This window comes from Xenia sp. Carnegie-2017, unplaced genomic scaffold (genome assembly GCF_021976095.1).
Source record: "Xenia sp. Carnegie-2017 unplaced genomic scaffold, XeniaSp_v1 HiC_scaffold_16, whole genome shotgun sequence".
NCBI lineage: Eukaryota > Metazoa > Cnidaria > Anthozoa > Malacalcyonacea > Xeniidae > Xenia > Xenia sp. Carnegie-2017.
In genome coordinates, this window is record NW_025813469.1 from 14,000,489 (window position 1) to 14,011,126 (window position 10,638).

The following is a 10,638-nucleotide window of genomic DNA, read 5'->3' on the forward strand; positions in this document are numbered from 1 at the left end:
CTATGAAATAAAATTCGCGGGAAGATTCCGAATGAATCCCCAAGGACATAGTAGGAATTGTGGGTACATTGAACGTTGGCTGTGGTGAAAACGAAAGAAATGTTTACTTTATGTTGAAATTTTAGTAAAATCGAAAGATACATGGAACATAATAATTGAAATTGAACAGCACTACAAAATTGTAAGATAAATTCAAAAGTCATGTCGACAAAACAAAAGCCCAAAGATGATGGTGTGTAATAATGAATTAATGATAGTTGTATCATTTATGAATTGTACCAATCAGAGCACACTATGCTTAACAACGACGCTGTCTGTGTTTTCAAAATCACCAAATTTTTATACCATTGGTCCTTTTGTCTGTTGCATTATAAAATATTACATATATATTTACCACTTACGTCCATGAGAGTACCTAATAAGTTCACAAGTGCTCCTGGGCACATGCAATTATTTGTGTGTGAGCAGATTTCTCTGCTGAAGGAACTGACATAAAAAAAACAAGTCAAGTGTCTCCCCCAAAACATCACAGAGCCAGTGGGTGATGGGTAGGCTGAATTATAGCCCTCCAATAATTTGGCCATCAAATTAAACTTGGATCGTCTATATGCGACCAACTTTTGAGTCTTTGTGGCTACATAGCCCACCTCAGACACAAAGCCAGCTTGATACGTAATTTGGCTTGGGGTGGGGGGAGAAAAATTCATATATTCACTTTATATTCTGGAAAAAGCAATATTTTTTGAAATGCATGGCATTACATATGTAGTCATTATTGTATTCCCAACTCATTTGTAGAATTACTTTTTAGACCGAAATTCCAACACAGGCAAGAAAATAAAGAAAGATAAAGACATTAATGATATATATTCATCAAAAGAGAATGGGAATATGGTTACGGCAAAGGCAAGTGGAAACCATATGATCTAACACAGAAAAAAAATATTTCACAAGCTTTTTCTTGTGGTGAAAAAACCATGGACATCAAGATGCCACGTTCAGAACAATCAGTTATCTTTGAAAGAATGGTCCAGCGTAATAAAAAGACGGGTTGGGAAGTTGCTGTAAGGTGTAAACCAGAAGATGTCAACGTTGATGATAAATGTATGTAGTCCCATTTGCTATGATAATCTAAATGAAAACAGATAGCTGACCCATGTTCTTATTGTACTGCAGTGTCGTAAATTAAGGTATTTTGCATTTTACACTGGTGGAAACCATGCTCTTTATCTTGTCTTAAGTCAATGAAGACCTTGTGGAAACCATGCTCTTTATCCTCTTATATTCCCACACAGCCCATCTTGGAAACATGCTCTTTATCCTCTTATATTCCCACACAGACCATTTTGGAAACATGCTCTTTATCCTCTCATGTAGCAAAATAAACCATGGTCACAACTTTGCTATATCTCGTTGTTTCTAGATGTTTGGCAATGGAAAACAAACTCCTCCATTTCGAAAACATTTTCTGCAAATAGCCATAGGCATCTTGATGCGGCAGTTAAGCACGAAATGAAAACAACAACACTCAAAGAAGGTGAAGAACTGTTTATCTTTGATATGTTAACCAAAGAAATTGTAATTGTAATTGTAATTGTAATTGTAATTGTAATTGTAATTGTAATTGCAATTGGTTGTGACTGAGAAGCAATCCACGAAGGTGTCTTCAAGTTGCATAATGTAATTTAAATAGCACGATGAAGGAGCAGTCAGTTCACCAAAGTTGAGTTCTTTATATGCCTTGAAATAGCAAAGCAAATTACCATCATTGTTTATGTTATTTGAAGTCAAAACGTTCTTACATTGGAGACAGCTGTGGATTTTGAAAGCTTTGCTTAGCAAATATCCTGAAACATAGGCAGCAGCATTTTTGAGCAATAAATTGTTGCCAATATTTTGTTCTCGGTAGTCATTTTCACCAATCAACAGTGAGTTACTTGGAGCTTTTGCATGGGTAAGTGGCATACTAAGTGGTTTGGGCTTTTTTTTTGAAAATTGTGTTAGCAGAGTGTCCATATCTTTAGAACAGTTTCCTTTGGAAGAGGTCAAAAGTGAACTAAAAACCTTTGAAAGCTCTGATAAATTGTATTGGCGTGGGATTGTCAGAATTACCTCCTTGCTGGTATTGTTCCAAAAATTCTCTAGAGCATCTGTGTTTAATCTTCTGGTAAGCAAGAATGCAAAATTATGTGAGGCATGAAGATAGGTCCAGAGACAGATAATGGCCTTTATAGATATAAGCCATCCCTTCAGTGATTTGATTCTGCCTGTGATGTTTTTACCATCTTTTACCACTTTGATTCCCTGGATAAAGGACATTGCTTCTTTGAGAAAAGCAATGTGAGTATTGCTGTTGCTTATTGCACTTCTTTGTTCTTTTGCTGATTTCAGTGTGGAACTATTGAGGCAATCGAAAAGCGAATCAAATTTGAAAAGCAACTCAGCTGTACCCATGGCTGATGGTGGTAGTGCTCCAATTGATGAATATGTGCAAATCGATGCAGCAAGGGTGTGGCTGAATATTTGTGCAGCATATTTAACTTGAAAATTAATCTGAAAATTAATGCAGCGACAGCGATGTAACGAAAATAACAATATATATATATCAATAGAAGCAAGAGGACAATTTTATTTCCTTACAACGGAATCAATACTTTAAATTATCTAAAACATGACAAATATAAGAAACATATAGTTAAGAGCATCTGGAAGTTAGCTACAATCATACAATATAAGAATTTTCCCAATACAATATGGCATTGGCATTAAATACAATTGAACAAGTTTGCAATTTCTCAATGAACATTTATCGAGTGTTCGGGATATGACTAAATTTGTCTGAATTCTAAAGCACCAAATCCAATGTCATACGAAATATCTTTTTTAGTGTAGCCTGTCCGTTGATAAATTTCACATAGTTCCTTCTTGTTTCTGATTTAAAGACGTTCGTTAAGCGCTTCTCCGCTTCCGTTCTTTACAAATAAATAAATACGAATAACCTTGACTACACGGCCACGGCACAGCATTTCTCATACAGGTCTCGATAGAATTGTACACATTGGTTGTACATGAAAAAGCATAAAAATATGTTGATTGTATGTTCCCATTTCAGCACAGCTTTGATTTGGTCGTCTCAGGATAAATATTTCAACTTTTCAAGTAATAACGCCAAGATTTTTGAGTTGTACACTGCTACCCTTATTTAGTGTAGCAAGTTTATCTTGCTGCCAACATGGCGGAAGTGGCGCATGCGCATTAAAATTTAGGACCGTATTTTTCGCGAAGTGGCCCCATTGAGCTCTATAAGACCTGGAGGGGCAAAGGGGCCTGGACCCCGTGGTCAAAAACATGGCGGTAATGGCGGATTTTGGTTGTCAAAACTTCCACTTTGAGAAAAATTTTTAACATTCGCTCCCTCCCGAAACCGGAACTCTAACACTGCTCATAGTAATGACAACCAGCGAAAACAACCACGATACCGTAAGCATAAAATATTGAAATAATGCTTCTGGTTTTTGTGAAATAGACACACACATTTAAATGAGGTAAATCTACTGTAACATAACGTATATTTTTTCAAGTAATGCTTTAGCTATATTAGAAATAAATATCAAACGGCAATCTTTACACTGTCAATGTGTGTTAAGCTTTAATGCATAATCCCATGCGCATTACTTGTGTTTTGACTGTTTGTGAACAGCTTGGTGCAACTGTCTTTCTTGAATAGATGGGTAAATCTTAGTAAAATGTCCAAAAGGAGTTGGAAAAGTTAGCTTACCCTACGACTTAAGTCGACTGGAAATATATTATTAGTAGGTATGTAATTTTTTTGAGTTTTTTTTGGTAGGATTGATTCTGGGTGTCTTATAAAGTATTATGATGTTCTGATAAATCTACTGAGAACTTATGAGGAAAATATCTTGAACTAGGAGAGCAAAAGAACGAAATTCAGAAATTCTCTAATCATGTTGCTGGTTCTGTTTTGAGCCAAGATATTAGAAACTGGATTGTTATTGACAACCATGGATCTACTACTGAACAGAACTACATTAATTTCCCATTGAAAATACTATTTCTTAAATCAAAGTGCATTGGTTTCTCTGAAATAACACTTTTCTTATTGCTGCATGAAGGCAAACTTGTTTAAATAATTATAATGTAGGTGAAGATATTTAGCATAATAACAATTATACAGACATTATTTATAATATTATGGCCTTGTGTAATGTATGTCAAGAACTTATTAATTCTCAAAAATGCTAACCTTCTTGCACTACTTTTCTTTTGTGTCCTTACAAATTACAGTTACCTATACTAATTTTTCTAGGTTCAAACAACTTGACAAATTTTGAATTTTACATTATGCCTTTGAATTTTGTTTTGTCTTTTGGTAAAAATATCAGTGAATGACTTAAAAATCAAGTTTATCTAAAATAGTATTTTGTACAAAGTAACTATACATAATTGAAAAAGTCTCATGTTGAAGGCATGTGGCTTCTTTTACTACATTGCTACTCTTATTCTTTTAAATGATATCGTAATTCTTCAAAGACATAAAAGTTCTTTGCCATCAATTTTGCTTCTTCCACATTCAACTTCATTGCAACCAATGCATCTTATGTGAATTTTAATCACCTGGAATTGAAAAATATGGATTTTGTCAGATGATGCAGTACTGTATTTAACGTTTCATGCATGTCATGATAAGCTTTTCTTGAGCAAATATTTCAAGGTAGGAGCAAAATTTGGCACATTGAACAAAGTAGTTTTTATCTTGATTTTGATGTACTAACCTGTTTACTACACTGTGTAACAAACAATTCATTTACAGAAACACCAGTTGGCATTTATAAAACTTTTAGCATAAAGCAAACCTTTACACACCATCATCATGCTTGTCCAAATCTGTCAAATTGTCCAGGCTTGCTGTTTAATAAAGGTATTTTTTATTGTACGACATGTACCAAAGAGCTCATTAATTAATCCTGCACTGCATTTGATTTCAATACAGCTCTGTCCTTAATATTTGCTTCATATTTTCAGAAAAATATCATGAAAAAATCCTCCATTTCAACTCAGTTGAAACAAGGAGTTTTAAGATATGCATATCTCGATAAGAACTGGTTGCTTTGCCTCGTCCAGCAATCGATTAAGTAAAGAACAAATAAGACTGGATAAACATAACTTAAATTATAACTTAGGAGTAAAAACATTCACAAAATATATGCCATCACACTTCAAGTATTGACTTAAAACAAAACACTGAACACTTTAAATAGTAAACAATCTTACGTTGCTTACCGGTGTCATAAAATGTTTCCTTTTCTGGCATTACTTCAGCATCCGTATACCAAACAAGTTTGCAGCATGTTTTTAAGACAAAATTTCTAAAGTTTTTGTGCTTGGCATTGATATTTTATATAATCGCAATTGTGGTTGTCAAATCCGGGTGGGCGAAAAAAATTTCATTTTATGAGCCCGCGCCTTTCCGCTGACTTTGACAACCAAAATCCGCCATGTTTTTGACCACGCGGCCGCGCGCTGATAATTTACAGTAATTTAGTTGACGTTTCCCCTCCAGGTCTTATAGAACTCAATGAGTGGCCCTTCTGTATGTATCTATTCTGTGGTATTGGTCTCCTTGCACCCAATTCGTCTTGTGAGACGTGGCTAATAGCCGGTAAAGTACGGAGCGTAAAGTAAAGTAAAGACGAAGCGGGTGCTCCTTGTGCCACTATCTGCGGTACTTTATGACCAGCGGTACTCATTCATATGTTTATCCGCCATATTATTGTTTGTAGCATTTTAAGTTGTGTTTTAAAGTTAAATAAAGCCTAAAGAATGGTAAATTTCAACACACTTGTCGACGACGCATGCTCTATCAAAGACAAGGCGAGTTTTGATTATTCGGCATCTTTACGTAACTTAGTCTGCTGTAACCGGCAAAGAAAGAAAGTCTTCACTAGTTTTTCAACTCTTTTATTTCAGGTGGAGGTGTTTTGCGAAGGCGATTTGATCTGGGATGCCATGTTGAACCAGGTAATGTACGAGGATACCGAAATACAAATCAACGACAATGCAACTGAAATATTTATTTTTACTCTTCAAAGTCTTAAAATTAAAAAAATAAAAGCAGTGACTTAAAGGTTAGGTTTACGATCAACCGTTAACTGATCTACTGATTAAGAAACTGGATTGCTACGTTCCACTAAAACTAATTTTTAGCCCCCAGACATGCGTGTTGTGTACGTAGGTTATGGCTGAACCTCAGTTGTAATGTTATTTGCTTGCTGAAGTCCTTACTGGTAAGTTTTTTTCTGATTTTTATTTTACTTTTCCTTAGACCAACGTCGAGAATAACAAAAACAAATATTATCAGATGCAATTACTTAAAGATATATCGAGTGACAGATATCATGTATGGTTTAAATGGGGAAGAGGTACATAGCTATGTAATTATAGCTAGCAGCATCTGCATTCTGAATATGTTGTTGTAAATGTTTCTTGAAAATTTGCGGCTCGTTTGGGTTTGACATAAGTTCGTTAATTCTTTATAGTTTTATTAATCTTTTTTTATGAACCTTTTGTAGTCGGTTATTCAGGACAAAACAGCTTGACAAGTTTTGATGGAAACCTCGAGGAGGCTAAGAAGGCTTTCGAAAGGAAGTAAGCACCTGTACGCTTTTCTTGGGGAAATTTTTTCATCAAATTCATTTGTTGTAAATAGGAATTGTAGAATTCTATGATTTGTTACATGTTTGTTACATGTTTCAAACCATTTACTCTATGATTTGTATCGCACATTTATCAGATTTTATGAAAAGACGAAAAATAAGTGGGAAGATAAGGAATCTTTCGAGAAATTTCCTGGAAAATACAACTTGATAATCGTTGACTACAATGCTGAGGTATGATTTCGGTTTGATAATCTAAAAAAACCTCAAAAAGACTTAATTATATGCATTATAAAACAACCTTTACAATTACCACACGGAGACACGGCAATTCAAGCAAAAATAAACTATAAATGCTTGAAATCATCACCTAGAAAGTTCAAGTATTGAGTTGCAATGTTGCAAATCTTTTCATGATTCGATGCATTTAATTTGATCTTGCAATGTTGCAAATCTTCCCATGATTCAATGCATTTAATTTGATCTTGCAATGTTGCAAGTCTTCCAATGATTCAATGCATTTAATTTGATCTTGCAATGTTGCAAATCTTCCCATGATTCAATGCATTTAATTTGATCTTGCAATGTTGCAAGTCTTCCAATGATTCAATGCATTTAATTTGATCTTGCAATGTTGCAAATCTTCCCATGATTCAATGCATTTAATTTGATCTTGCAATGTTGCAAATCTTCCCATGATTCAATGCATTTAATTTGATCTTGCAATGTTGCAAGTCTTCCCATGATTCAATGCATTTAATTTGATGAAATATTTGCAATGTAAGGACAAGGATGAAACAGACGCGCCAATATTGTGTGAACAAAAACCAAAAGTTGAAAAGATTGAAAGCAAGTTGGACACACAATTACAGGTATGAGAATTGAGTTAAAAACAATTTGACCAAAGTCACTTGCCGTTTCATTGAATCACGTTTTTTCCTTATCTCCTCGTTTGTTATTTGTTTTCAGACATTGATTGAATTGATATGTAACGTAAAAACTATGGAAGAAACTGTTAAAGAGATGAAATATGACACTAATATAGCACCACTTGGTACAGTTTAGTTTTTCGTTGTTAAAAGTTGTGTATTCTAAGTCAAGACTTTAGTCTGTTTATGTAATTTGAGAAATCATTTTTTTTGTAAGTCGATATGATTGTTTGGTGGAAGTTATTACGAATAAAGTCATAATTTGATACAACACACATTTCAAAATATATCAAGCAATGACTTCGTTCTAAATAAATAAATTTTCTTAAACTTTCAGTATGCATAGGATTTTTTATAATTGATTTACAGCTTTGATCTTAATTTGTTCATTTACAACGAAATATTATAATTAACAGTTTCTGTTTTCCGGGTTTTGCAAAACTGCTTGTTTTCAATACGGATGTGCAAAAAGTTGAAGGAGCGATTCTTTGAGAGTAAAATTCTAATTGTTTACCTCCATATTTCTCTTATTTCGACGCACAGGAAAGTTAACGAAAGAACAAATAAAAGCCGGTTATTCCTCTCTCAAGTTGATAGATGAATGCATTTCAAAAGGTGACTTAGGATCAACGCTCGTCGAGGCCTGCAATGAATTCTATACAAAAATTCCGCATTGCTTTGGGTGAGTTTTTTACTGCAGTTGAAGACATGCTTTTTGTTGCTTTTTTTCTTGTTTGAATACAATAAGTATGTCTGTTTTAATTGTTGTTGTTCAGAATGAGACAACCGCCAATGATAAAGACAAAAGAAGAAGTGAAGTTAAAAGTCCAACTTCTAGAAGTAAATAATTTCTTTAGATCTTTATTGTAAACGCTCAGTTCTGCGTATTGGAATTGTGAAATATTGAAAAATTGCATAATAATATATTTTACTTTGCGAGCAACTCGTCCAAATTCACTATTTATGTTGGTATTTTAGACTTTGGGCAACATTGAGATTGCGATGACGGTTCTTAAAGAAGAGCTTGATGAAAATCCAATCGATAGTCATTACAAAGCTCTTAATTGTCAACTCTCTCCTCTGGATAAAACCAACACAGACTTTCAGGTCGGGTGGAAGATTGTCGAAAAACTTCCATGTTTTTTTCACAACTTGCGAGACTGTTTTTATAGAAATAATTTTCAATGCTAAAATATTTCATGTTTCTTTTAAAATTGAATCTGTGATTTTACTTGTATGATTAATTGTTGACAAATTTCAAGACATCTACACTACGTTTTTCTTTAGATGATAGAGAAGTTTGTACAAAACACGCATGCAAAGACTCACTGTCATTATTCTCTCACTATTGAAGATGTTTTTGAGATTCATCATCCTACTCATTCAAACTTCATTGACCACGGAAACAGGTAAATGAATAGTCACTACGTACAACATACATAAATACTAGCAATCCTCGTAACAATTGTTAGCAAGATTGACGTGTTTCGGTGTATAATTAAAAAGAAAAACTGCTTTAGATTGGTCTTTCCTTGAAATTTCATCTTATCTTCCAGTTAACAGTCAGCTTACTTTAAAAATATAATCTCTTTTGAAATTTCTTCAAGAAAACTTCTCTGGCATGGTTCGCGTTTGACAAACTGGGTAGGCATATTAAAACAGGGTTTACGTATAGCGCCACCGGAAGCACCGGTCACTGGATACATGGTAAGCTATTCACTATCGTTTCTTCGAAATCTAACCTTAATTAAATCGTTCTTGAATCTTATATATTTTTCATGGAGGTAGGAAGATGGATATTTGGGAAGGGAGTACTGAATTCATATAATATATGATATGCCGTTTATTTGAAAACTATTGTTTTCTACGGATTATAGAATCCATACATAAATATGCCTCCCCCTCCCTCCAAATTGTAAATCTTCACAATTTTATGACATATTTTATGCTGATTTGTATAGTTTGGCAAAGGCGTTTACTTCGCTGACATGTGTTCAAAAAGTGCAAACTATTGTTTCACGAACCGTAGACAAAATACGGGAATTTTGCTCCTGAGCGAGGTGCGTTCACACCGACCATACACACATGTTACACGTGCTGCAAAGTTTTAGTCATGTGATCAGTCTTACACATGTTACACGTGCTGCAAAGTTTTAGTCATGTGATCAATCTTACACATGTTACACGTGCTGCAAAGTTTTAGTCATGTGATCAGTCCTTACATTTTTTAACTTCCCGCATTTTCAGGTTTCTCTTGGGAAGACCAATGATTTGTTAAGTGCCGACTATGACGCGGAGAAACTGCCTGAAGGCTTTCATAGTGTTAAAGGATGCGGGAACATTGCCCCTGATCCAAAAGAAGACCTGGAGTTGTAAGTACTATAGTAATGTTTTCTTCAAGCAAGGTTCTAATTGGTGAATTATTCAATTTCAACATACATTATTCCCGGCACAATTATTAAGTGTAGGTGATAAACAGCATAATAGAACAAATATTGATACTCTTTAGAGCTACCGGAACAGTCGTTCCTTTGGGTAAAGAGACGGAGACTGGTATAAAAAATCCAAATGGCTACACATTAAACTATAACGGTAAGTCGATCCATTTGGTTCTACAACTGAAGAACGCGTTGTACCTATATTTAGTAAGGATTTGTTTGGAGAAAATCGTGATTGTTTATTTTTTTTTTTTTCTAGAGTATATTGTTTACAATACGAACCAGGTACTTCAATTTTAAACTTTTATCGTTTTTATCATTACTGCTGTGATGTACATCTTATTTAACACATTTTATTCGTATTTTTTCCACCACTCTAGATCAAGATGAAGTACCTTGTCAAGTGTAAATTCAACTATAAATAAAGTTATATGTTTGTAAATGATGATCGTCCAGGTTAATAAAGTCCTGAGAAGGACTGTTTTTGAGTGTTCATTATCAAAGCTGTTAAACTAAAATTTAGAAATCTTCTTTTTCGTTCATATATAAAAAAATAAAGTGATTTGTTTTTATATCAATTTGCTTGTTCCTATGAAT

General features: G+C 34.1%; 1 protein-coding gene and 2 long non-coding RNA genes across 3 annotated transcripts; all 3 read left to right on the forward strand.

Annotated features, from left to right (window-relative positions):
• Positions 1-841: 841 nt before the first annotated feature.
• LOC124436198 lies at positions 842-2,058 on the forward strand. Its single transcript, XR_006945222.1, has 3 exons — positions 842-1,104; positions 1,424-1,954; positions 2,025-2,058. It is a non-coding gene; the product is annotated as an uncharacterized LOC124436198 (long non-coding RNA).
• Positions 2,059-2,132: 74 nt separating this feature from the next.
• On the forward strand, positions 2,133-2,606 carry LOC124436200. The gene is made up of 2 exons (XR_006945223.1): positions 2,133-2,167; positions 2,392-2,606. It is a non-coding gene; the product is annotated as an uncharacterized LOC124436200 (long non-coding RNA).
• Positions 2,607-5,776: 3,170 nt separating this feature from the next.
• Positions 5,777-10,619, forward strand: LOC124436196 (poly [ADP-ribose] polymerase 2-like). The gene is made up of 17 exons (XM_046986147.1): positions 5,777-5,892; positions 5,989-6,039; positions 6,344-6,440; positions 6,591-6,666; positions 6,812-6,908; positions 7,460-7,546; positions 7,644-7,728; positions 8,147-8,285; positions 8,380-8,443; positions 8,582-8,710; positions 8,891-9,012; positions 9,211-9,310; positions 9,565-9,663; positions 9,851-9,975; positions 10,113-10,195; positions 10,301-10,326; positions 10,422-10,619. Exons 1-17 carry the CDS (start codon positions 5,842-5,844, stop codon positions 10,464-10,466), a joined length of 1,476 nt encoding a protein of 491 aa, XP_046842103.1. The 5' UTR covers positions 5,777-5,841; the 3' UTR covers positions 10,467-10,619.
• The last annotated feature ends 19 nt before the right edge of the window (positions 10,620-10,638 follow it).

What these genes read in the sequence shown, in the direction of transcription:
- LOC124436196 (XM_046986147.1), top strand. Translation starts at nt 5,842, where the DNA reads ATGGTAAATTTCAACACACTTGTCGACGACGCATGCTCTATCAAAGAC. An exon ending in TAAAAGTCCAACTTCTAGAA is followed by an intron (nt 8,444 to 8,581) that starts GTAAATAATTTC and finishes TTGGTATTTTAG; the next exon opens with ACTTTGGGCAACATTGAGAT. An exon ending in AAACCAACACAGACTTTCAG is followed by an intron (nt 8,711 to 8,890) that starts GTCGGGTGGAAG and finishes GTTTTTCTTTAG; the next exon opens with ATGATAGAGAAGTTTGTACA.